The following is a 27288-nucleotide window of genomic DNA, read 5'->3' as shown; positions in this document are numbered from 1 at the left end:
CACTACGTATACTCTAACAGAATCTACTAGGAGTACTTGAGCTGTACATGTTCTTTGTTTTCGTGTCATTTTGACATATAATTTGATTTGTCACCTCACAACATTTTTGTTGTACATACAATGTGGCGTTTGTTGAGTATCCATCCAGGGGCAGAATTGCCCATCATCCTCTCAGGCTTAATTTGGATGCTAGGGGAGCTATTCCCAGGGAAGAGCCCCCCGGGGTGAAATCATCTTATGCAAACTGACATCCCGTGGAAGATCAACATCCTCATTTGGCCGACGGTAGACCTGGGAAACAAAAAACTGAAGAAGCGGAGAGCTAAGTTTTCGATTAGGTGTCTCGTTGCTGTTCGTCCGAGGAGACAGGCAGTCGCGGAGAAGCTCGGGAGGATCTGAGTCAGCGTCATCGGCTCATCGCTTCTCATGGATTTCCTGCCCGACCTGTTGAGATCAGGAAATCGCTCCCTGGGAACGGCCGTGGAAAGGGCGGGGGTCCCTCCCGACAGTGCGCTACCAAATGGCGCCTTGGGCGGCCCGGGGCGAAGTCGGCCCGTGGCTTCCTCCCCCAGGGAAAAGGCCGGGATCCCCCCGGGATACACTGCAACCAAATGAGGCCTCAGTGTGCGTGCCTTCAGGTAATGAAGGGTGTTTGAGACTTGCGTTATGTTTCAGACCTGCTGCTTGACCCTGAGGGAGGGAGGAGGCCGCGTCTGCCAGCGAGCCGAGCCGAGCCCGTGCTCTGAGCAGGGTCGGTCGCTGGTGGCGGAGTAGTCTCTCTCCCTACCTATCCTTCCTCTAGCAGGCAGGCGGTGGCGATGGCGGGTGTAGTCAGTTCAATCCAGGCCAGCGGCGGCGCGGCATCTATAATTCTGTGTCGTAGGAGGAACAAGACTGGAATTTTTCTTTTTAGGGGTAGGAACAAGACTGGATTTCTTTTTTTTAGGGGTAGGAACAAGAGGTACATTCGGGAGAGACAATGGGCTGGATTGGGCCACGTTTGGACCTTGGAAAAGCCCAATTAGCCTAGAATCTGCACGGAGTAGCGTGTGCACGGTGAAAATCGAAACCCATCGCCCGGGAGCAACTAGTTAACGAGCGCTCCTTCGGGAGCCTCGCAACGATCAGCGCCACTTGGCGCGCTCTCAGCCATTCGCTACGTGTCGCGCTCTGGACGCTTCCTTTGGATTTTGTTTTTTTTATTTTTCCGCACGCGTTTTCGGCTTTTTGAACGGTTTTTCCCCGGGTTTTTTTGACGTTTTGGTTTCCCCCCGGTCTTTCTTAGCTTTTCGATAAAAAAAATAAAAAAAAAATTTTTGTGCGAAAAAACGCGTTTTTTTCCTTTCGCGAAAGTCACGGTTTTTCCTCCGCGAGAGGCACGGTTGTGCTTTAGCGAGAGTCACGGCCGTGCCTTTCGAAAACGAAAAAAAACGCGTTTTCTGTTTTTTTTCTTTCGCGAGAGTCACGGTTTTGCTTCCGCGAGAGGCACGGTTGTGCTTTCGCGAGAGTCACGACCGTGCCTCTCGGAAAGGGAAAAACAAAACACGTTTTCTGTTGTTTTTTCTTTCGTGAGAGTCACGATTTGCTTCCGCGAGAGGCACGGTTGTGCTTTCGCGAAAGTCACGGCCGTGCCTCTCGGAAAGGGAAAAAAATACGCGTTTTCTGTTTTTTTCTTTCGTGAGAGTCACGGTTTTGCTTTCGCAGGAGGCACGGTTGTACTTTCGCGAGAGTCACGGCCGTGCCTCTCGGAAACGAAAAAAAAACGCGTTTTCTGTTTTTTTCCTTCCACGGGAGTCAAGATTTTGCTTCCACGAGAGGCACGGTTGTGATTTCGCGAGAGGCACGGGCGTGCCTCTTTCGGAAAAGGAAAAAAACCGTGCTCTCGGTTCAGTTTTTTCGCCCCGGTTTTTTCGTGAAAAAAAAGTTCGTCAGAACCTATCAACATGGGATCTATTTTTGAAGATCTCGACGCGAAGAATTCAATGATGAAAACGGTTCAAGATTTGGACGCACGGTTTAAGAGATAAAACGTTTTGAATAAAACGGATCTACGAAAAAAGGGAAAACTCCCAGGTTACGACAAGTGGCGCGCTGCATGTGCGCCACTTGTCGCGACCTAGGAAAGTGGAGTGTTCTTTGCATCGAGTACTCCTTAATTAGTGATTTCGCCATTGCCCATGTTCTCCCCGCGTGCGCATCCCGGTCCAAAACCACTATTTTGACCTTTTGACGAAACTTTGGCGCAATTTGACCTTTGTTTGAAAGTTTAACCGGATGTGACCCTTTTACTACCGCCATACATCCTGGCGCTTGGATAACGGGTCACCGTCAGGATCAATGACGGGCTGACCAGAGGGTATAATCCGTTTATCCAGGGTGGAGGCGTTTTGCGTCTCGGCCTCCATGGAGCCCTATTTGTTAGAGTAGTCATTATGGTATACGACTTCTAGTCCAAGTTAGTTTTGTACCCCTACCCCAAGTCGGTTTGTACCCTCTTATATACTCTTGTATGCCGCACCAAATCATCAATAAGCAACAGTTTTATTCAGCTTTCATGGTATCAGATGCCGGTCCTAGGGTTTAGGGTATGGCTCCGCCAACGCCACCGCCGCCGCCGCCCGGCTACTTCGAGCGTCGGGCCGCACTCATCGCCAAGGCTGCCAACGCCGCGGCCGCTTCTCTCTCGGCCCTCACCATAGCTCCACAAAACTACCCTGCACCCATCCTCGCCGCACCAATATCTCTTGCTGACACAATCTCCGACGTCAGCCCCTACATCCCCATAGTTCTTGATCTCGCCGCCCACAACTACTACCATTGAAGGCAGCTTGATCTCCACCACAGCCGGCCAATGCCTACTACACTCCCCAGCCGGCCCTACTGCCTTCACCATCGTATCCGCCGGCACTGCTTCCGACGCCACCCTCACCTGCGACGCCGAGCTGGGATCAAGCTGCCTTTCTCCAGGCCATGAATAACTTTGCTGCACAAGGAAACTCAGGTACGGATTGGATCTTTGATTCAGGGGCCTCTAGTCATATGTGTGCATCTAGTAATTGGTTATCTTCTTGCACTAAATCTCCTTTCCCTTCCATTATCCTTGGAGATGGATCATCTATTCCTATATATTGTGTTGGTCAGGCTCAACTTCCCTCTTCCACCAAACCTCTTTTACTTCGCGATGTTCTAGTTGCACCCGCCCTCATTAAAAATCTTATCTCTGTTCGCCAATTTACTTGCGACAATCTAGTTTCGGCTAAATTTGACCCTTTTAGTCTATCTGTGAAGGATTACCTGACCAAGGCCGAGATCGCTCGCTTCAATAGCTCCGGTGATCTTTATTCTCTTAATGGAGTTCCTGCCGCCACCCCTCCAACATCCATGCTGGCCTCCGTCGATCTCTGGCATCGTCGCTTGGGCCATCCCAACCCCGCCGTCTTAGCTTCTATGCTTAGTGAATTTACCATACCATGTAATAGGGACTCTCATAATTCTGTGTTTTGCGAGTCTTGTCAATTAGGCAAACATGTGCGTGTTCCCTTTAGTTCCTCTAGTTCTTGTAGCACTTATCCCTTTGAATTAATACATTGTGATTTATGGACCTCTCCCATTGCAAGTGTTTCGGGTTTTAAATACTACCTTGTTATCCTAGATGATTTCACCCACTTTGTCTGGACTTTTCCTCTACGCAACAAATCCGAGGTCCATTCTCTTTTCCTTAATTTTCAACGCTATGTGTGTGTTCACTTCTTCCTCCTAATTCGCTTTATCCAATGTGACAATGGTCGTGAGTTTGATAACATTAAAAATCGTACTTTCTTCTTACAACATGGCATCCTGCTTAGGTTCTCATGTCCCTACACCTCCCCTCAAAATGGTAAAGCAGAACGCTCTCTTCGCACCCTCAATGATATAGTTCGCACTCTCCTCATTCAATCATCTATGCCTCCCAAGTTTTGGGCTGAAGCCCTACACATGGCCACCTTCCTTCTAAATATTCGACCTTCTAAAAATAAACCCAACACTACTCCCTATTATTCCCTCTTTCTTTCCCACCCCGACTACTCCGCGGTTCGTGTTTTCGGCTGTCTCTGTTTTCCCAATGCCTACGCCACTTCTGCAAATAAATTGTCACCACGCTCTATCCCATGTGCTTTTTTCGGCTTCTCTGACGAGCACAAAGGCTATCGCTGTCTCGACCTTCACACCGGACACGTTCATGTCTCTCGTCATGTCACGTTTGCTGAGCACATTTTTCCTTTCTCACAACGCACTACTACACCATCCAACACCCCTAGCTCCGCAAACACCCCCTCTCCCCGTCCTTTCCAACTATATACTCCCCTACCTGCCGAACACAACTTATCACCACCACCATTAACATCCACCATAGCCAATCCCAACCATACACTCACCCCACCTGAGACGTCCCCAACACCCCCGACCCCTGCTCCCTCCCCAACACCCCCGGCCCCTCCTCTCACTCCACCACCCAGCCCTGCTCCCACTCCACCACCCAGCCCTACTCCTTCGTCCGACTCTTCCGCTGCGCCGGACTCACCAGTACCCACCTTACCCCCTCGTGCTATTCCTACAGCAACCCCGATTAATGATCATCGCATGCGTACTAGGACCAAATCAGGATTTCATCAACCCCAAGACCGCCTAAACCTTCATACCTCCGTATCTCTCACTTCTTTTCCAAAGAATTACAAAACTGCTCTACTTGATCCCAATTGGGCCGCTGCCATGCAAGAAGAATATAATGCTTTACTTCAAAACAACACCTGGCAACTTGTTCCTCGTCCTCCCAATACAAATATTGTTTCTGGCAAATGGATTTTTCGCCAAAAGTTCCACTCCGATGGGAGCCTCTCACGATATAAAGCCAGGTGGGTTTGTCGTGGCTTTTCTCAGCAACAAGGAATTGATTACGAAGAAACCTTCTCTCCTGTTGTTAAACCTAGCACCATTCGCACCGTTCTTAGTGTTGCTGTCTCCTCTTCATGGCCCATTCACCAACTTGATGTGAAAAATGCTTTCCTTCATGGTTCCCTTCAAGAAACTGTCTACTGCCAGCAACCTCTGGGTTTTGAAAATCCATCCTTTCCAACTCATGTATTTCTTCTTCAGAAATCTCTCTACGGTCTTAAACAGGCCCCACGAGCTTGGTTTCAACGCTTCTCCTCCTTCATTCAAACAATAGGCTTCACTCCATCTCTCTCTGACACCTCTCTTTTTGTGTATCATCAAACTTCTGACACTGCCTATTTACTTCTCTATGTAGACGATATCATTCTTACCGCCTCCTCTCAAAAGTTCTTACATCATATTGTCTCTCTTCTTAGATCTGAATTTTCTATGACTGACCTAGGACTCCTTCATCATTTCTTAGGCATTGCTGTTGTTCGAGATTCCTCCAGCCTTTTTCTTTCCCAACGCCAGTATATTCTTGATCTTCTTAATCGTGCTGGTATGCTTGACTGTCAATCATCTCGCACTCCTGTCGATACTAGTTTTAAACTTTCGGCTACCGGTGAACCCTTTTCCGATCCTACTCTCTATCGTAGCCTAACAGGTGCTCTCCAATATCTCACCATTACTCGTCCTGAAATCTCTTTTGCTGTTCAACAAGCATGTCTCTATATGCATGATCCCCGGGTTCCTCACTATAATCATGTTAAACGCATTCTTCGGTATTTAAAAGGAACTCTCAATCATGGTCTCCACCTCAATAATTCTTCTCCAAACTCGCTTACCGCATACTCTGATGCAGACTGGGCTGGTTGTCCTGACACTCGAAGGTCCACTTTCGGTTTTTGTGTTTTTCTTGGTAACAATTTGATTTCTTGGTCTTCGAAAAGATAGGTTACAGTCTCACGTTCGTCGGCCGAGGCTGAGTATCGCGCTGTGGCACATGCCGTTGCAGATACAATCTGGATTCGGCAGTTACTCTCCGAGCTACATAGGCCTATTGAGCAGGCCACTATTGTCTACTGTGACAACATATCAGCAGTCTACATGACCAGCAATCCAGTTCAACACCGACGCACAAAGCATATTGAGATTGATATTCATTTTGTTCGTGAAAAGGTTGCTCTTGGTCAGGTTCGGGTGCTTCATGTTCCCTCTACGGGTCAGTTTGCTGACATTTTCACCAAGGCACTGCCTACTAAGCCGTTTCAAGATATCTGTTTCAGTCTCAACGTCATCGAGCCTGCCGTTGATACTGCGGGGGGATGTTAGAGTAGTCATTATGGTATACGACTTCTAGCCCAAGTCAGTTTTGTACCCCTACCCCAAGTCGGTTTGTACCCTCTTATATACTCTTGTATGCCGCACCAAATCATCAATAAGCAACAGTTTTATTCAGCTTTCACTATTTTCTAAAAATAAAATAAAACCAAAACTCAAACTTTTCAGTTTCAAAAAAATCTGAAATTTTTTGTATAAGTAAACAAGGATGTTATGCGTATGTGTGTAAAATTTCAGGACGAAATACCTTGAAATGCGATCTGTACAAAAGAGATAAATTTGAATAGTATCATATGTTAAAAAGCCCCATATTTTACACACTTGTGTTAAATAGCTGCATATCAGCGATGGAGCAGCGTCGAGCTCGGGTGAGGTGGTGATTCGTCATTCTTTTCTTCGGTGGCTGCTGTGGTGGTACCGGAGGCAGGTGACGGGCGTTGGTGTCAAGCTCAGAGATGTTCTGCTATCTTTTCGGTTTTGTCATGTCGGTCTTTACGTGACTTGTACTTTGTTCTTTATGATATAAATGAGACACGTATTACCATCCAAAAAAAAGCCCAAGATTTATCTTTTTTTGCAGAACCCTCATTTCAATGTATTTCGTCCTGAAAATTTACACACTTGTGCATTATGCCTCCATATATATCCATATACTTTTTTCAGAATTTTTTGAAATGTGAAGATATGAATTTTGATGAGTTATAATTTTTTTCAAAAACCGGCCTCATTGGAGCTCGGCCTCCAAAACGGATTTTCGGTTTATCCCTTCCTTGTATATTCTTGTGTTGGATATACTTGCGGTTTACACAGATATATTTGATGTATGCGTAGTACGTGTCTACATGGATTAATATTGTCAATGCTATGTTCATAATTTATTTCTGAATTAGATTAATAAGAAAATTACTAATTTACTCAACAAAGGGGAGGTTGTGGGCATTGAAGCTGGTGAGGTCGAAGGACATGAGGTCTAGAGTCCGTTAGCAAAGCCAATTCTTTTATCAGTGTTGACGTTATGTTCTACAAAACACATTTTGATGACGTATTTATGTAAGTAGATGTAATGGGTCCTTACTTGTGATTGGCCCTTGCCCGTTGCACTTCTTGCCATGGCCTAGAATCAGCCCTGACGATGAGGCTGTAACTGGCTCTTCCTGCTGCTTGATTACATGTTCCGAGGAGGTGGCATTGCAAAAAGGGCTGGACTTGCTGAAGAGGCTGTGCAAATATCATTGTTGAATTAGACTCTAGAGCTCAAGTGGGACTTGCGAGTCAAACCCTTTCCAATGCTTCACGGTGTACGGGTGCTAACAATGCTACATGGACTAAAAGGTTATGTGACAAAGCAATTAAGGAGGAAAAAGAGCACTTCGGCGAGCACAGGAAGAGACGATGTCAAGCGTGCGGACCTATGCAAAATGTATACTAAACAATGCATGAAGTAGTTTACTAGTTGCTAAACAATCAAAATGAAGAAATCTTAGCTCCAAAAGCCAAGCAGCTATGCATTGAGAAGATTAGTTAACAAGATTTTTAATACACTTAAAAAACATTTTTAAAGCACTAATGCATTGAAAGAGGTCTCGTGAAAGAGACCATGCTAGGCAGGGTTGACGAATAGAAGCGAGAATACGTGCCACGCAGGCAGGGTTTGACGGGAGCACACATCACATGTTGGATGCAACACAGAGCAAATGCAGGGAAGTAAACAGAGGAGTTCAAATGCAGTTCAAAATTCAAATGCATTGGAGAGATCATAAAAGGAGTTCAACACAGAGCAAATCACTGGAGAGAATCACAGCCCGGCATGCGGTTCAAATGGTGACTGGAACCATCGATGACGCACACACACCCAAGTCACACTTCCGGTACAAGTGCTCCATCCAAGGGGAGATGATAAAAACTCAAGTACTATTCCATAGTGTTTCCGCAAGCACAAATGCCATGGCAAACTGACTTAGCCCCATAAACAGCTACTAGCTGCTTCATGTTCCTACCTCCAGTTCATCCTTTGCATGCTATCCTGGAGCCCCCCACCAAGTGATAATCCCCTGCCGATGGCTGGTATGGACGTGCATTAGCGCTCTCAGCCAAGCTGATGCCATTAGACCACTCCCCTTCAAAGACAAGCAGCAGTATTAGCTAGTCACACAAATCTGGATATCAAATACATAATGTACTGTAGCATTATTATTTTTGTACTTTTCCCACTAGACTTGGTACTGCTAGCAAACTTCAAGGATAAACCAAATGACTAAATTTATATACTGGGAAGTGGAAATGGTTGATCTAACTAATACATTCTCGACTGTAAGTGTATATACTAATACTATCGGTTATAGAGCACAGTAGTAAAATCTTATTCTCACTCATTCATAAATTCACAGTAAGAGGTCCGGGTAATTCTTTTTTTTAACACAAAGGTCCGGGTAATTCTTTTTTTTAACACAAAGGTCCGGGTAATTCCCCTTGTTGAAATATATTGTCCATCTTCCTTCATCAGTTCAGATTTTTGAATGAGTTAGCTCAAACATGAATTCAATATGGTATCAGAGCCAAGAGGTCTTGAATTCAAGACCCTACCAACACAATATTAAATAAAACGATTCTGCGGCCTACATCGATCCCATGTCTAAGGACTAAAATAGCCTAGACGTGAGGGGGAGTGTTGAAATATATTGCCCACCTCCCTCCATCAGTTCGGACTTTTGGATGAGTTGACTGGAGCATGAATTCAATACCCCTAGTCAAGATAACTAGTTCCTCAGCATGGATTGTACACATGTAAAAGTAGTTCTACAATTAAGTTGATATTATTGATACTATCAACATGTTCATCATTTTTTGGGACCCCAAGAAGAATATTAGTGCACACTGCACACTCTATGGCCTTAATTAGCACCGATCCTCAAGTAGTCCATGCATCAACCATTTGAATATATCAGATGAATACTGAACAACTAGAGAAGCCATGCTTGTGCAGAAATATGCAGATGCAGTAGAGTTAGAAATGGTCGTGTAGAGAGCATGAATGAAACAAACACAATATCAATCAGAAATATCCAGATGCAGTAGAGTTAGCTATGCTCTTAGCAAGATAAGTTGGTAAATGCATCACATTCACACTAACAAATAATCTCAGACCAGTATATGGTGGAAATGCCATGTACGTATATGGGCAGCACGTATGATTCACGAAATGGTCGTGTACAGACATGAAACAAACACAATATCAATCAGAAAAGAGGTATTTTTTGAAGCTACTCATGTAACAATTGAGAATACTACTGTAAAAGCTAGTAATTCGGGAGGGCAAATGTTAAAACATGATGATGGGCAGCAGAGCAAAGCATTTACCTGAGGAGGAGAGCGCCCGTGGCAGCTCCCAAGCCCGAACGAAGCGGCTGGCCAAGCAGATGCTCGGCGGCGCAACAAGACCATACACCTGGCACTCCACCACCTTGCGAGCACGCACGTCAACACCAAACAGGTGCTCCTTGAGGAAGAAGTAGACCACGTCGGGGTTCTTGGGGTGAATGAGCGCGACCGTGGGCATCTTCTCCGGCAGCCCGGCCGCCTTGTAGCTCTCATCGCCCCAGATCTCGGTAAAGCTCGCCTCTTGCTCCAGCGTCCACTCCCTCGAGTCTGGATCGCCCAGCGTCCACACTCTTACCGTGGGAGTGTGAGCGCCGCCACGACCAGCACCTGCACGCTTACGCATGTACATGTCGACGAAACGCAGCTTGCCGCCGCTCACCCCCACGTAACGGAACTTGTCGGTGACTCCCCAACCTTCCCTGTACCTGAGCACCCTCCCCGGCGGGAAGGGAACGAAGCCCAGGACCGGCTCGTCGGCGAAGGGGTCGCAGGTGATGACGCCCCATGAGAGGTCCACCCACCAGAGCCTCCCGTGGTGCGAGACCACGCAGATGGGAGCCAGCGGGCGTGGCGGGAGCGGGTAGTGGACGCGCTTCTCGACCCACTCTCCTACCTCCGTGGAGAAGCAGAGGAGCGTGGCTTCGTCGCTGCCGAAGATGGGCTGGAGCTCAGCGACCATGTAGTGGCCGCCGCCCCCGGGGGAGGCCAAAAGGCCGAGGAGGGCCTGGTGCATGATGGTGGCCTCAGGGTCGGGGAGCTGGAACGACGAGCCGGTGGTGGTGTCGAGCACGAAGTAGCGAGAGTCGGTGAGTTTCCAGGTGACTCCCTGGTGGTCGGGGCGATTGATGACTTCACGGGTCGGGGCGCAGCGCAGGTTGGCCTGGAGGAGGAGAAGGCCGGAGGGGTCGGCGGCGAGGACGAAGGGGAAGTTGCGGGGCGTGGGGAACGTTAGAATGTATTTACATATAGCTTTTGTATATGCCTTGTATATTGTATCGTACATCTTGGTGTACCCCTTATATATATGAGATAGCCACACCCTTTACGGGTGTCGTGCAGTTTCCCAAAACCCTAAGTCTTACATGGTATCAACCCTAACCGGTCCTATGTCTTCCGCTGCTGCCGCCGTCGCGATCGCACCGAACTCCGTCGCCGCCGTCGCGCCGGCCCCTGTCACGGCACCTGCATCGCCGTTCCTCTCCTCGCGCCCCCTGGTCTCGGTCTACACCGGCCAGTCCTCGATGGTGGGCGCCTCCTCGGATCAGCCACCGCCGCCGTCACCGGTAGCGCCTCCGCTGGTCCCGGGAGATCCTTCGTACGCTGGTCCCTGGATGGGATCGGCGACCTACGGGCCCTACGGGGCCGCTCCCCCGCCGCCAGCAGGCCCCTACGGGGCGGCGCCTGTCCCTGCCGGATCGCTGCCCTACGGCCCCTACGGGGCGGCTCCTCCGTCGATGGGCCACTACGGGGCGCCGCCTGCACCTGGTGCCGCGTATAACGCGGCGTATGGCGCCTCGCCCTACGCGGCCGCTGCGGCTGCACCTCCTGCCGCCGTCACAGCGGCGCCCTACGCGTCTTCAAACCCGCAACCCTATGCGGCTGCACCTGGCGCCGCGAACGCCGGGTCGGACAGGGCCCCGCCACCGCCATTGCCCTACGGCGGCTACTACCCTCCGGCCATGGCTGCACCTGGTGGTTCATCCCACATGAGCTACCACACGTCGCCTCCTCCTGCTGATCATGCCGTGGCCAGTGCGCCGTTCTACTTCGTGCATCTAATCCCAGTGAAGCTGACGACGGACAATTATTTGTCGTGGCGTGCACAGGTGCTGCCACTTCTCCGCAGTCGCTACCTGGAGGGTTACGTCGACGGTTCCTTGCCGTGTCCTCCACCACATCACCCGGCATACCATGCGTGGGTGGCTCAGGATCAGGCCATCCTTTCGGCGATCCAGTCGTCGCTCACCGAGGCGGTGTCCTCCTTGGTCCTCTTCACTGCCACGTCCCAGGAGGCGTGGTCTGCCCTTCACACCAGCTTCGCATCTCAGCAGCAGGCCCATGCTCACACTCTTCGTACGGAGCTGGGGGAGACCAAGCTTCTTGACCTCAGCATTACCGACTACTTCGGCAAGATGACGCGTCTCGCAGACACATTGGCCTCCATTGGTCAACCGCTTCGCAAAGAGGATTTCACCACCTTCGTCATGAACGGCCTGGACGACGACTATGATAACCTTGCTGAGAACATCAATGGTCGTGATACTCCACTTGAACCCCGTGAGCTCTACGCCCGCCTCCTTGCCACGGAACAGCGCGTCAAGTCCCGCCGTACCAACCCGAATTTCATTGCTGCCAACGCTGCCACTCGTGGAAAAGGGAAGCCCTTCAAGTCATCTGCAGCGGGCAAATCAGTACCACTGACTTCACAGGCTCCACGGTCGCCTGCCGCTGCCCCCTCCCCCCCGACCGGGGGTGGCCGTTCGTGTGCTTGCTGCCCTTCATGTGGCGTTCAGCTCCCCTGCCAACTGTGCAACATTCCAGGTCACGTTGCTTCCCGTTGTCATCGCCGCTTCAAGCAGGACTTCCTTGGCGTCGGCAACAATGGCAAAGGCAACGAGAAACAAGCTGCCTTGGCCACTCACGAGCCTGCTCGTCAAGCAGGCCACACACCATCATATCCCATTGATCCGACTTGGTATATGGACACGGGCGCTACGAATCATCTGACGGGCGAGATGGGCAAACTCTCGGTTCAGGAGCCATACCGTGGTCATGATCAGGTTCACACCGCCAGTGGAGCAGGTATGCACATATCACATGTTGGTCAGGCCTCTCTTTTAACTCATAAACAAAAATCTCTCCATCTTCGTAATGTCCTTAGAGTTCCTTCTGCTACTCGTAGCCTATTGTCTGTTCCTCAGCTTACTCGTGATAACAATGTTTTCACTGAGTTTCATCCTTTTTATTTTTTTTATCAAGGATCGGGCCACGAGGGACGTTCTGCTTAGAGGTCGCCTGCGCGATGGATTATATGCACTTGATCTGCCTTCTGCCCCTCAAGCACTCACTGGTGTCCGTGTGTCGCCTACTCATTGGCATGCACGGCTCGGCCATCCTGCCACTCCCATAGTTCATAGTGTTCTTCATCGTCATAGTCTTCCCGTTGTGCCCAATAAAGATGTTGCCACAGTCTGTGATGCCTGTCAGCAAGGCAAGAGTCATCAGCTTTCATTTTCCGATTCGAGTCGTGTCGTCAAAACTCCACTTGAGCTTATTTATTCTGATGTATGGGGGCATGCCCAAACTTCTGTGAGCGGTCATAATTATTATGTCAGTTTTATTGATGCTTATAGTCGGTTTACTTGGCTTTATCTTATCAAGCGTAAATCTGATGTGTTTGATGTGTTCCTACAATTTCAAGCTCACGTTGAGCGTCTTCTTAAGCATAAGATCATTCATGTTCAGTCAGATTGGGGGGGTGAATATCACAACCTCAATTCCTTTTTTAATAAGCTTGGGATTTCACATCGCGTGTCTTGTCCTCATACACATCAGCAGAATGGCACGGCTGAACGTAAGCATCGTCACATTGTCAAAACTGGTCTCACTTTACTTGCTCATGCATCGGCACCTTTTCGGTTTTGGAGTGATGCATTTTCCACTGTCTGTTTTCTCATAAATAGGCTTCCTACACGACTCCTTGGGATGAAAACACCACTTGAACTGTTGCTTAATGAAGTTCCAGATTATACTTTTCTCAAAGTTTTTGGTTGTGCATGCTGGCCTCATCTTCGTCCTTATAATAAACGTAAGCTCGAGTTTCGGTCAAAACTTTGTGTTTTTCTTGGGTATAGCTCTCTTCACAAAGGGTACAAGTGTCTTCATATTCCATCCAACCGTGTCTACATCTCGCGTGATGTTGTGTTTGACGAGAGTGTATTCCCGTTCTCGTCTTTGTCCACCACTCTCACACCTCCAGTCTCCTCCTCGCAATCCACCCCTCCACTGCCTGCTCAATTTGTTGATATTGCATATTCTCCTGCGTTGTTGCCTAATCATGCTGCAGGAACGGGTCGTGGAGCTCGCCTTGAGTTGCTGGAGGAGCCGGAGCCATCAACTGCACCTGACGTGGGGAGTGGCCTCGTGCATGCGCCATGCACGCCTGGACCGGGCTCTTCAGCGTCTGGACCGGGCTCTTCAGCGCGGGCTCTACCCGTGCCGGCCTCTTCTGAGGCTGGGCCGGTCTCGCCTGGGCTGGCCTTGCCTGGGCTGGTCTCCCCTGCGCCGGCCTCCCCCGAGCCGGTGATCTCACCTGGGCCTGCTTCTCCCGAGCCGGCGATCTTGCCTGGGCCGGGCTGCCGCGCCTTGGTTGGCCTCGAGACGACTGATTCGCCCACCCAGTCGATTGTCTCGCCCGGGGCTGCCTCGCCTGGGTCGGCCTCGTCCTCGCCTGTCACCACTGCATCGTCACCGGCTGCTTCGCCGGATACTTCTTCATCGCCGGTGCCGTCGCCACTTGCTGCACCACTTGCGGTTGTTCCTCTTCGACCACATACTCGCAGTCGATCCGGTATTGTGTGTCCCAAGCAACGCACAGATGTGACGGTGGCCTGGCTTGCGGCATGTGTTGCTCATGTCAAGGAAGATCCTTTGGCTGAACCGCGTCACTTTCAGGTTGCTCTCGGGATTCCTCATTGGCGCCAAGCTATGGAGCAAGAGTATCAGGCATTGTTGACAAATGGTACTTGGCAGCTTGTTCCCCCGGTCTCTGGTGTCAATATTATTGATTCCAAGTGGGTCTTCAAAGTTAAGAAGCATGCCGATGGTTCTATTGAACGCTATAAGGCACGGTTAGTGGCGAAAGGGTTCAAGCAAAGGTATGGTCTTGACTACGAGGATACGTTCAGTCCGGTGATCAAACCAGCGACTATACGGCTTCTGTTGTCCTTGGCTGTTACTCGGGGCTGGTTTCTTCGTCAGCTGGATGTTCAGAATGCTTTTCTTCATGGTGTTTTGGATGAGGAGGTTTACATGCATCAGCCCCCGGGGTTCGTTGATCTTGCTCGCCCTCATCACCTGTGTCGCCTGGTCAAGGCGCTCTATGGGCTGAAGCAGGCTCCTCGTGCTTGGCATGCCAGATTGGGCTCTGTTCTTCGGTCACTTGGTTTTGTTCCCTCTACTGCCGACACCTCGCTCTTCCTTCTGCATCGGCCTCAGGTGACGATGTATCTTCTGGTATATGTTGATGACATTATCCTCATTAGCTCCTCGGATGCTGCTGCTGATCGTCTGATATCTTCCTTGAGTGGTGATTTTGCGGTGAAGGATTTAGGAACGTTGCATTACTTCCTTGGCCTGGAAGTTTCACGTTCTTCTGATGGCTTGACACTCGCGCAGCATAAGTATTCGCTGGACCTGTTGCGACGGGCAGGTATGCTGAACTGCAAACATGCCATGACTCCTATGTCTGCTACTGACCGTCTGTCTGCCTTTGATGGAGATCCTCTCACCTCTGATGACGCCACTGAGTATCGTAGCATTGTTGGTGGCCTGCAGTACTTAACTATCACTCGGCCAGATATCTCATATGCAGTCAATCGTGTCTGCCAATTTCTTCATGCTCCTCGGACTTCTCATTGGACAGCGGTGAAGCGCATTCTTCGCTATGTTTGCTTTACTGCCTCATATGGTTTACTCCTTCAGCCAGCACCGTCTCCTACGCTCTCTGCTTTTTCAGATGCAGACTGGGCTGGTAATCCAGATGACAGGCGATCCACGGGGGACATGCTGTCTTCTTTGGTCCTAACTTGATCGCTTGGGCTGCTCGCAAACAAACTACAGTGTCCAGGAGTAGCACTGAAGCTGAATACAAAGCAGTTGCAAATGCTACAGCTGAGATCATATGGGTACAATCCTTATTGAGAGAGTTGGGAGTTTCTCAAACTCAGCCGCCTGTTCTTTGGTGTGACAACATTGGAGCTACATTCTCTCATCTAATCCAGTGTTTCATGCTCGGACAAAACACATTGAAGTTGACTATCACTTTGTACGGGAACGTGTTGCACAGAAGCTACTCCACATCAAGTTCATCTCCTCCAAAGATCAACTTGCTGACATCTTCACGAAGCCTCTTCCACAACCTCAGTTTGTAGGCTGCAGGCGCAATCTTAACATACTTTGTACTTCAGGGCATAGTTAAGATTGAGGGGGGGTGTTAGAATGTATTTACATATAGCTTCTGTATATGCCTTGTATATTGTATCGTACACCTTGGTGTACCCCTTATATATATGAGATAGTCTTACAGGGAAGTCCGGAAAGACGCGCGGGGAGACGGTGAGGATCGAGACGCGCGGCGGCGCCGCCAGCGCGACGGAGACGTCGCCGGCGTCCGGCAGTGCGGAGACGCTCGGGATGCTGCCTAAGATGACCCACGGCGAGGAGGACGGCGGCGCGGAGGAGGACGAGGACGAGGACGGATGCGGATGCGGCTGCGCCATCGATCTGGGTTCGCAACGGAACCGAGCGAAGGAGACTGGGAAAAGTGGAGATGGTGTGGGTGGGATGGGTGGTGCGGTGGTGCAGAAGAAGGCGCAGAGGGAGAGCTGAGCGAGCCGGCGGGGAACAGGGGAGTGGCAGCCTTTCTAGTTTGAACGTCTCGTCTCTTCTCCTCTCCGCTCATCCTATTTCTTGTCGCTTTCTACATGAGCTTTCCATAAGATTTTTTTTCTTTTACTTCACTTTGCAAAATGGCATGGCGACAGATTTTGAAGCAACGTTCAACTATCTCCAACAGCTCCCCTCTTTGTAAAAAAAAGGAGTTGAGTTCAAACATGGTCTCTAAGAGCAACTCCAATGGGGGCGACCCATTTTATCCGTTTGGATTATCCGGACAGAAAAGATGGCCAAACGAGGCGACCGAAATGGACAAAGCGTCCGCCCACTATCCGCCCTGGACCCAAACTAAACGTAAATATGGGAACAAATGGATCCATGACAGACAAAAGCGAGCGCTCAAAGCCAAGCTTAAGGCAAACACAAATATGGTTTTTGTCATTAAAAACCATATCATTTCTACATAGCCAAAGTGACCAACTTAAGGCATACGCTCCCACCTTTATTAACGTTTTGAATCTATTTGAAATACCGTTCAACCAATGATCAAAAATATTGGCAACACTTGTGGGCGGTACGAATTTGACGCTATTTGGATAACTGGCCATGTAGAACATGCAAACTTGCATTGGAAAAACAAGTGTTTGGTTGTCTCGTCATGAGTACAAAAACAACACTTCTTACTCCCTTGCCAGTTGCGTCGTGCGAGGTTGTCTTTGGTTGGCACGACTCCCCTACGAAGATACCATATAAAGATTTTAACTTCTAATGGGATCTTCGACTTCCAGTTTTTTTTTGTTATTACTCATTGGCACCTCAAAATACGTGAGCACACAGTATATAGAGTCTACTGTGAAAGACCTTGATGTAGTAAGGTTCCAACGTAACACATCTCGACCTTGTGTCAGGTTAATCGAATCCAGACGGGACAATAGATTATGCCATGACACAAGACGGCGGCCAATCAAATCCCACCTGAACGAAAGATTTGGTGGGGATGAACTGAGCACCTGCGCAATAGTATTATTCTTATCACGAGCAATGATGTACAAGTATGGATATTGTTCTCGTAGACTTGCATTGCCTAGCCAGATGTCTTCCCATAAATGAATCTCCGATCCGTCCTTTATCGCAAAAGACCCAAAGCGAAAAAGATGCTTCTTTGCCGCCATTAGCCCAGCCCAAAAGAGCGAGTGTTCAAGTTTCCAATATGCCTGAGACACTGCCTTTTGGCCTAGATACTTGCTACGTAGCATGGTTTGCCAAACACCATCCTTAGTAAGAAGTTTGAACAACCATTTACTAAGAGCATCTCCAACAGCGGCGCCAAAAGACGAGCGCGCGGTAAACTGCCATTTTAGCGCGCGCGGGACGTTTTCGCGCGCTCCAGCGGAGGCGGGAAACTAGCGCGCGCGGGAAAAGATTGCGTGCGCGCGGGAGAAAGCGGGCGGTCGGGCGCTAGATTTGGCGCACCGCTTCCGACGCGCCTATAAATTGCGGCGCTCGCCACGTGGGCTCCCAGTGCTATCCACACTGCCACGTGCGGTCTCCCCGCTTCCTCTATCGCTTCCTCGCCGCTTCCCCGCCCCGCCACCACCGCACCACCATGCCGCCGCGCCGCCTGGGATCTTCAGGCTATCGCGGCGTCCGCGAGCGCCCCTCCGGCGCCTTCTACGCTGAGATCTGGTCCAGCGATGTCCGCCTCGGCCTCGACAGGTTCGAGACCGCGCACGAGGCCGCCCGCGTGTACGACTCGGCGGCGTGGTGCCTAGAGAGGCCTCGCGCGCAGATGAACTTACACAACGTCTACACGCGCGAGCAGACGCAGGTCGTCGCCCCTCCGCCTCGTCTTATAACAGACCAGGACCGTGAGGAACACTGTCGGCGGCAGCGCCGCCTCCTCATCTCCAAGGAGGACGAGCGCGCCATGGCGGAGTGGCGTCGGCGCCACCCGGAGGACGTCGCAATGAGAACGCCTTCTAGACGTAGAGGACGGCAAGGCGCCGCGCGGAGCGGGCGGACAGGCGTCGGCGGAAGGCATTGGCCATATCACAGTGCGATCTCGTTAACGCAGCTGGGAAGTCGTTCTTCTCGTCAGACGATGATCGTTGGGATGACGTGTGACTCGATACCTCGAACAACACCAGCGAGAATGATGATGACGACTCGGAGTAGGTTCTAGTTGCACCGTAGTTTTTATCTAGTTGTACCACTTTTTTTTTCTATCGTGTTGGACTAGTTTTTTTTATCTATCTATGCTATGATGAACTATGTACGCATTGTGAAATATCTATGTATCGTTTTTTTAAGCTATGCATATGTTTTTTGTATATTTAGTTCGGTGTGCATATGTTGTTTGTGCGAGAGCGCGCGCAGTTTTTTGCAGCGGCTGCTGGAGCGGCTCGCGCGCGGTAAATTTTGTAGCGGCTTCTGGAGCAAGCGCACCGCGCCCCGCTAAAACAGGCGATCCGGCACTGCAAATGGGTTTTTAGCGCGCCGCGCGTTGGGCGGCTGTTGGAGATGCTCTAAGTAGGGCCTCATTCTTGACCTGCAGGTCATGAATTCCAAGGTCACCTTGGTCTTTTGGCCTACAAACCATACTCCATTTGGCCAGTCTGTATTTTTTCTTTCCACCATCTCCTTGCCAAAAGAATTTAGATCTAAAATAGTCCAGTCTTTGCAAGACCCTCTTTGGGAGTTGGAAGAAAGAAAGCATATAGAGAACCATATTTGTGAGGATAGAGTTAATCAGAACCAGCCGTCCTCCGACTGAAAGCACTTTGCCTTTTTAATTCCTCAACCGTTTCTCTAGACGCTCCTCTACATGCTTCCACTCCGTAAAAGTGACACGTCCATAATGTTGAAATATATTGCCCACCTCCCTCCATCAGTTCAGACTTTTGAATGAGTTGGTTGGAGCATGAATTCAATATGGTATCAGAACCAAGAGGTCTTGAGTTCAAGACCCTGCCAACGCAGTATTAAATAAAACGATTCTGCGGCCTACATCGATCGCACGTCTAAGGACTAAAATAGCCTAGACGTGAGGGGGAGTGTTGATATATATTGCCCACCTCCCTCCATCAGTTCGGACTTTTGGATGAGTTGGTTGGAGCATGAATTCAATACATGTCTTTTGCAGGTGATATTGCTTTGAGTCCCCCCCAAGTACGTGTTGCTGCTCCGACGCCTCCTGATGCGCCCGATGTGCATGTCCCGCCGCCCGAGGCAGGCGCGGCGCCCGATGGCGCGACCGCGGACGCGGCTTGGTCGCCACCCTCTCCCGGCACAGCTGGGTCGCCACCCTCGCCCGGTCTGTCGCCTGGGCCGCCATCCTCGCCTCGGTCGGACACCATTGTCTCTCGGCCCGTGTCGCCCCTTGCTGAGGTCCCCTCAGCCGCGACACCCTCGGCCGAACCCTCGTCGCCGTCATATTCTCCTACCGGCGATGCCGTTCCGGCGCATGCTATGGTTACACGCCATCGTGGTCATACGCGCAAGGAGAAGTCTTACACTGATGGCACGGTTCGGTATGACTCTCGCCGCCGTGCCTTCTTCGCCGCGCCGGTTTCCCATCGTGATGCTCTGGGTGAACCTGCCTGGCGTGCCGCCATGTCCGAGGAGTTTGCTGCTCTCCGTCACACTAACACCTGGGTGTTGGTGCCTCGGCCACCTGGTGTTAATATTGTGAGCTGCAAGTGGATTTTCAAAACCAAGCATCGTCCGGATGGGTCTGTTGATAAGCACAAAGCTCGTCTTGTTGCTCGCGGTTTCACTCAACAGCATGGGATTCACTACGGAGATACTTTTAGCCCGGTGGTGAAGCCTGCCACGGTTTGCTTGGTTCTGTCTCTTGCTGTGTCTCGTGGTTGGAGCCTCCGACAGATTGATGTGAGCAATGCCTTTTTACATGGGTTCTTGGCCGAAGATGTGTACATGCAGCAGCCACCTGGGTTCGAGGATGCCACTTATCCCTCTCATGTCTGCAAACTTCAGCGGTCTATTTACGGTCTCAAGCAGTCGCCTCGTGCCTGGTATGCTCGGTTGAGTCAGCGCCTTTCGCAGCTCGGTTTTGTTGCCTCCAGATCAGATGCATCTCTGTTCATCTTCTCCCAGGGTAAAATACAGATATACATGCTGGTGTACGTTGATGATATTGTGATTGCTGGCTCTACCCCCGCCGTGGTGGGTCGTCTTGTGCAGTCGTTGTCTGCTAGCTTTCCCATCAAAGATTTGGGTCGCCTCGAGTACTTTCTTGGTTTGGAAGCGTCCTTTCATTCAGGGGGGCATGACCTTGACGCAGAAAAAGTATGCTTTGAATCTTCTTCATCGCGTTAACATGGAGAACTGCAAGGCCACTTCCACTCCGCTTGCTACTTCCGAGAGTCTCTCACGTCATAGTGGTGCACTACTGGGTAGAGATGACTCCTTTCGGTATCGCAGTGTGGTTGGAGCACTTCAGTATTTGACCCTCACTCGTCCTGATATCTCCTTCGCAGTGAACAAAGTGTGTCAGTTCCTGTCTCAGCCAACGGAGGGTCATTGGGAAGCAGTCAAGCGTATTCTGAGATATGTCAAAGGTACGCTAGACATGGGACTACGGATTCGTAAGTCCAGATTTATTGGAGTGAGTATATTTACCGATGCAGACTGGGCAGGCTGTGTTGATAATAGGCGCTCCACTGGTGGTTTTGCTATATTTGTTGGACCTAACCTTCTATCTTGGAGCTCGAAGAAACAACCCACAGTCTCGAGATCAAGCACCGAGGCAGAGTACAAGGCATTGGCCAATGGCGCGGCTGAAGCCATTTGGACAGACTCAGTTCTCACAGAACTTGGAGTCCCACGGCATCGCACTCCTATATTATGGTGTGATAACTTAGGGGCAACTTACCTGACGGCCAATCCAGTGTTTCATGCTCGGATCAAACACATTGAGATTGATTTCCATTTTGTGAGAAACGAGTAGCTGCTTGTGAACTGGAAGTCAGGTTTATTTCTACAGATGATCATTTAGCGGATGTATTTACTAAACCCGCTACTAGACATATGCTAGACCGTTTTAGAACCAATCTGAATCTTGTATGTAGTTCAGATTGAGGGGGCATGTAAAGTAGGGTCTAGTATATTGTCCTTGTACACGTATTCGTATACGTATGTATTATAATTGTGATCATCTATATATTGAGACGTGAGGCTGGATGTCAACCACCCACGCAAAACCCTAAACCCTGTGTTTAACTCATAATGGATCGGAATTTCTTTGTATGAGGTTCTCCAAACACCATGCATCATTCGTCTGAGTGGCTTTATGATGTACTATAAAGCAGGGCGAAAGCCTAATTCGAGTACCGTATTCAAATGATCAGGACTGAATGAAAAGAAACCAAGCACGCACATGACTGGCAGCTTGTACCGGAGTCGGATGCACACAATTGTATGGAGCGACTGAGCAAGGAAAAATAAATGGAAACGCGTCTCCCGTTCTGATTCCACAAAGGTGACGACGTCAACAGGTAACTGCTAGAGTTACTCAGCACGCAGCAACAACGAGATATATAAGCATGTAACACTAAGGAGTGCAGGGAATTAGAGTTGCAACAAGTCACTGCAGCATAGACTTGCAGTTCAACAGTTGTCACTGAAACATGACCAACCAAACTCAAGGGATATTAAGAATGCAGCAACCGATATTGTTCCAGTAGCATTTCACCATCCAATTCCGAGAGACCAAGAGAGGAGACAGATTAAGCTACTTTGCGCCAAAATGCCAAAACATGCAGGTAACCCGGACTGAGCATAACTTGAATTGAGCACTGAAGAACCAGGATGAAATGAAATTTTGACAGAAGAACATTACTTCTACGGTTGCCTGGAGTTTGAATCAGCAATCAAGATCATAGAGATTCTCAAATTTAGCTCACCAAGAAAACTGCTAGGCCTGCTTCATACTCCCCCACTAATTCATCCTATGAATGTCTGCCTGGTATGTCCCACCAAGTGGTAATACCCTGGCGATGGCTTGTGGGGTGCTCGTGCTTTATCTTTTTTAGCCTTGATGCCCTTGCACCAGTTAAGCATCCCTACAAACACAAGCAGTATTAATAAATACTTAATGCACATACAATGTAAAATGTGATGGATCAATCGTCTGAATATGTTAATGGATCAATCATCTGTGAAAATAATGTATAATATGCATATGTAAAGTATAATGGTGGTCTAATTCTTATACATTTGTTACAACTGATATGTTATACTCACGACGCACAGTGAGTACATACATTAATTCTATCACAGCTATCGTTCACACAAAAATCAGCAATTCCTCAGAAAATTCAACAGTAAAAGTTAGTCCTACAGTCCATGGTAAGATTACTACTCCCTCCGTTCCTAAATATTTGTCTTTCTAGAGATTTCAACAAGTGACTACATACGAAATAAAATCAATGAATCTACACTCTAAAATATGTCTACATACATCCGTATGTTTAGTCTATTTGAAATGTGTAGAAAGACAAATATTTGGGAACGGAGGGAGTAGCTAGTATGCCAGCATCAATTTGCTTATTAGAAAAGCATCAATTTGTATGCATGTACTATAAGCTACTCGTACAACCAACTAACATGACTGCTATTATGGCCACGTGCACTATTTGGGGGACTTAAACTGAAATACTGGTGCAGAATCTGTGGTGTTTACTTAAGCACAGCAAAGAGAGCAAATATTCAGATCTATGACCAAAAATCATCCTCAGTTAGTCATGCATGAACTATTTAAATATGTCAGATATACATGAACACATAACAACTAGCCTTGGATAAAGAAGCAATGCCTATCAACATAAGAATGTTCGATAAGCAGATGCAATTCAGTTTAGCTTGATAAGTTTGTAACTTTGATGACAACAAGAAATCTCTTTACATTGATAAGGGTTGGAGAAAGAATGGGACTAGTCTAACAGCTGAAATGCTATATGAGCACGACAGAATGATCTTCCAGATGCAAGAACCAGCATAAGAAACATTAACATTGCTCATATAGCAATTGAAGCTTGCCGACCATCTCAGCCGAACAATGCGATCGGTGAGATCATGAGAATGAAGGAACGAGCAACCAGTAAGTAAGACTACTGAACATATGGTAATAACTCAAGCGTATATGTGCCCCACAAATTTTATGGCAGTTCACTGATCCCTCTTAAAGATGCATATTCAAACCAAAGAGGCATATAGGAAGAGATCACATGATATTTGCAAGGAAGTACTCCTACAGAGCTAGATAGTACACACAAGACATCCCCTGGCTTAGAAAGGGGAAATTTTTGACGAATTGGACATACGGCAGATGACCATGATCAATGGACAAGAAACATATATACCGACAGGACAGGAGGATGGCATTGCGTTATTATCTGAGGGGAGCGGCTGCGGCAACTCCCAAGCGCGAACGAATCGGCTGGCGATGTAGCAGCTCGGCGGCGCAACTAGCCCATAGGGCTTGCAGTCCACGACCTTGCGCGTGCGCACGTCGACGCCGAAGAGTTGCTGCTCCAGGAAGAAGAAGACGACGCACGGGTTCTTGGGGTGGATGAGTGCAAGCACGGGCATCTTCTTGGGCAGCCTGGTGGCCTTGTAGCTCTTGTCGCCCCAGATCTCCGCAAACGTCGTCTCCTGCTCCAGCGTCCACTCCGTGGAGTCTGGATGTGCCAGCGTCCACACGGCGACCTTGGGAGCGTCGCCGCTGCGCACGTACGTGTCAACGAACCGCAGCTTGCCATCGCTGACGCCCACGTAGCGGTACTCGTCGGTGACACCCCAGCCTTCCCTGCACTTGAGGACCCTCTCCGGCGGGAAGGGGACGAAGCCCAGGACCGGCTTGTCGGCGAAGGGGTCGCAGTGGATGACGCCCCATGAGAGGTCCACCCACCAGAACCTCCCGTGGTGCGAGACCACGCCGATGGGAACCAGCGGGCGTGGCGGGAGCGGGCAGTGGACGCGCTTCTCGACCCACTCCCCGACCTCTGTGGAGAAGCAGAGGAGCGTGGCTTTGTCCAGGCCGATGATGGGCTGGAGCTCCGCGACCATGTAGTGTCCGCCACCGGCAGGGGAGGCGAGAAGGCCGAGGAGGGCCTGGTGCAGGATGGTGTTGGGGGGCTCGGGGTCGGGGAGGTGGAACGCCGTCCCCGGGGCGGTGGTGGCGTCGAGAACGAAGTAGCGCGAGGTGGAGTCTTTCCAGTACACGCCATGGCTGGCGGGGCCGTCGAGGACTTCGCGTCTGGGCGGGCGGCTCAGGTTGGCCTGGAGGAGGAGCAGGCCGGAAGGGTCGGCGGCGAGGACGAAGGGGAAGTGATGGGGCGTGGCCGCTTCCGGAAAGACGCTCTGGGAGACGTTGAGGATCGAGACGCGCGGCGGCGCCGCGAGCGCGAGGGAGGCGTCGCCCCCGCCGGCCGGTGCGGAGACGCGCTGGATGCTGCCTAGGATGACCCACGACGACGGCGGCGGGGCGGACGAGGAGGACGGAGGCGCCATTTGGGGATGGGCTGGGCTCGCAACGGAAGGGGAAGGGGAATGGAATGGGAAAGCCTAGCCTGGCCTGGCCTGGCGTGGTGGTGGGTGGGGAAGAGGGGGCGCAGAGCTGCCGGAAGAGAAGAGATGGCAGCCTTTGAAGTTTGAACGTCGCGTCCTCTCAAATGCTTTGTGTTGTCATTTTCTTGTCGTTTTGCCCGGTTCCTTCTGGTCTTGAGAAAATTGCACAAACACCTACTTTTGGTGCTAGTTTTGCACCCAACCCTTATTTTACAGGTTTGTTACACAAAACACCATATTTTAGGGTAATTCATTGCAACTAGGTCTAATCCATCATTTGAGTATGTTGACATAATTCCTAACAAGTGGGTTCAGTTTGTAAGTGCATCAGTAATAAAAAACAGCCACATCAGCAGCCAATTAGAATTGTCAATATCTCACAATTCTTTGCTCCAATTGAGCTAAAAAATTCTAGAATATTAGTGAGTGCACACATGATTTTTTTCACCTTTTGGAAACGTTAAATTTGAACAAAATTATTGAACGAGCCAACTAATATTGCAAAACTATCCAGTATTTGCATGTTAAAACCTAATGGCGGTAATCTTTTGGTGTGGACGACTTGAAGATGTCTGTAATAGTCACGTGACAACTACTTGGATGCTAAAACCTTATGGCAGTAATATTTTGGTGCGTGAGATTTGATGATGTCAATAATGGCTTTATGGAAACCACTTGGATGCTAAAGCCTGACAGCGACAATATCTGGCATATCTTGCTGCTACTTATTTTATTTTATGAATATTGTGCCTATTTATGAATCGTTTTAGATTTGTATAGCAATCTTACGTGTTTCACATGAAAGTTTGTGGTGTGCTAAGCTAAATGTAACCAGTAATGAATCTGGAAAGTTTCAGCTGGTTTGGATCACATTATAATGAGATATTCACAGTTTACATTGGCTTATACAATTTTTTTACTCAAAATTTAAAATTTTCAAAAAAAATATGCAGAACAATCATGTAAATCACACATGTATCCAATACTATTTTGGAAAAAAGGCAGCTCATTTGGACCAACAGTTTGTGAGATATTTGCAATATTAGTTGACTCGTTCAATTTTATGTTCAAATTTAACATATTAACAAAATGTAAAAAAGCCAATAAATCGTACATACACTCACTAATATTCTGGGAAAAAATCAGCTCAATTGAAGCAAAGAATTGTGAGATATTGACAGTTCTAGTTGGGTGCTGATGCGAAATGTTTTTTTTTGCCGTGATGCACTTAAAAACTGGACCCACTTGTCAGAAATCATGTCGACACACCCAAATGATGGATTAGACCTAGTTGCAACGAATTACCCCAATATGTGGTGTTCTGTGCAAACACATCCATGGCGCATGAAAATGCGCAAAATCATGAAACAAAGTGAGCTTCCTCGCTATCATGAAATTTTGCCATGTTATTAGCATAGCCTAAGCCATCGTCGTGGTCACGAAACACACTGCGCACGCACTCTTATAGAAACCTCTACGCCTTTTCCCCCGACAAAACTGAAGAGGACCACGCCGAGAGAAAGTTCTATGAGAGAGGGTGGGAGTAATCCTAATCCCGTCAAAATCCTAATTGTAATGTACGTACGCTCAAATCTTTGTTTGGAATGAATACTACTATCTAGAATGAAACAACATCGGAATCCTAGACGTAGTGGATGGTTAAATCCTTGTATAAATCTTTCTTGAAATACATGCTGATGGTTAAATCCTTGTATAAACCTTTCTTGAAACACACACTAAAATGTAACACTAAGAGCTTTTATTCTTGAGAAGAAAAAACGACAACAACAAAAACAGCCAGAGGATACACCAGTAGTAACTTTCATTGTTCAGTACCTATTACAGGGCCCTATGTCTTGTAATGCTACGATGAAAGGAAAATGACAGTAACGAAAGAGAACACGGGCAATGGAATGAAGGAGCTACTGACCCCAAACAGAAGACATAGGGCCCTGGAATAGGTACAGCTGAACAAGACACATGGGGCTCCAAACACCTTTAGGCAACAATAGGAAAAACACATTGAGTAAGAACGCCAGATCGAACCTGGATAAGAGGGAAACAAAACCTGAACCTCAGTCAGCGTGTGAAGCGAAGGACAGAAACAGCCAGGACTGAAGAACAAAGAAACAAACCCAAACACATGCAAACACGAAGACGAGATAAGAAGGATTGTGAGGAAGGCGGCATATCCGTGACAATCACGGGAAAGTACCAAAAACTCAATCGACGGGAGAAGCAAATGGCACGCCGACCGATGAAGCAAGGACTAATGCAAATGAACAACAACACTAGCAATAAAGTTGGATGAACCAGAAGTTGTGAAGTGAAGCAAGAGGTAGGCTAAGTGTGCACGGCGTCTGACGTGCGGCATAAAGGAACAAGCGGAAAGGAAAACACAATTATAGTAAGAAAAAAGATGTGTGACCAACGAGATCGCGGAGGCAAGCA

The 27288-nt window shown here is 48.9% G+C and overlaps 3 protein-coding genes across 3 annotated transcripts; 1 reads left to right on the top strand and 2 right to left on the bottom strand.

Moving 5' to 3' along the window:
- Positions 1-7978: 7978 nt before the first annotated feature.
- Positions 7979-10636, bottom strand: LOC109784149 (uncharacterized). The gene is made up of 2 exons (XM_020342745.3): positions 9613-10636; positions 7979-8372 (listed from the first exon to the last, which is right to left on the bottom strand). Exons 1-2 carry the CDS (start codon positions 10634-10636, stop codon positions 8260-8262), a joined length of 1137 nt encoding a protein of 378 aa, XP_020198334.2. The 3' UTR covers positions 7979-8259.
- Positions 10637-17854: 7218 nt separating this feature from the next.
- On the top strand, positions 17855-18372 carry LOC109784138 (ethylene-responsive transcription factor ERF109-like). Its single transcript, XM_020342736.1, has 2 exons — positions 17855-18233; positions 18323-18372. The coding sequence occupies exons 1-2, from the start codon at positions 17855-17857 to the stop codon at positions 18370-18372; spliced, it is 429 nt and encodes a 142-aa protein (XP_020198325.1).
- A 3433-nt stretch (positions 18373-21805) lies between these two features.
- LOC120976614 (uncharacterized) lies at positions 21806-24900 on the bottom strand. Its single transcript, XM_073510258.1, has 2 exons — positions 23631-24900; positions 21806-22331 (listed from the first exon to the last, which is right to left on the bottom strand). Exons 1-2 carry the CDS (start codon positions 24778-24780, stop codon positions 22213-22215), a joined length of 1269 nt encoding a protein of 422 aa, XP_073366359.1. The 5' UTR covers positions 24781-24900; the 3' UTR covers positions 21806-22212.
- Between the last annotated feature and the right edge of the window lie 2388 nt (positions 24901-27288).

The sequence above is a fragment of the Aegilops tauschii genome, chromosome 3 (genome assembly GCF_002575655.3).
Source record: "Aegilops tauschii subsp. strangulata cultivar AL8/78 chromosome 3, Aet v6.0, whole genome shotgun sequence".
Taxonomy (NCBI): Eukaryota; Viridiplantae; Streptophyta; class Magnoliopsida; order Poales; family Poaceae; genus Aegilops; species Aegilops tauschii.
Note: the sequence above shows the minus strand (reverse complement) of the source record. Positions and strands in the feature narration are given on the sequence as shown.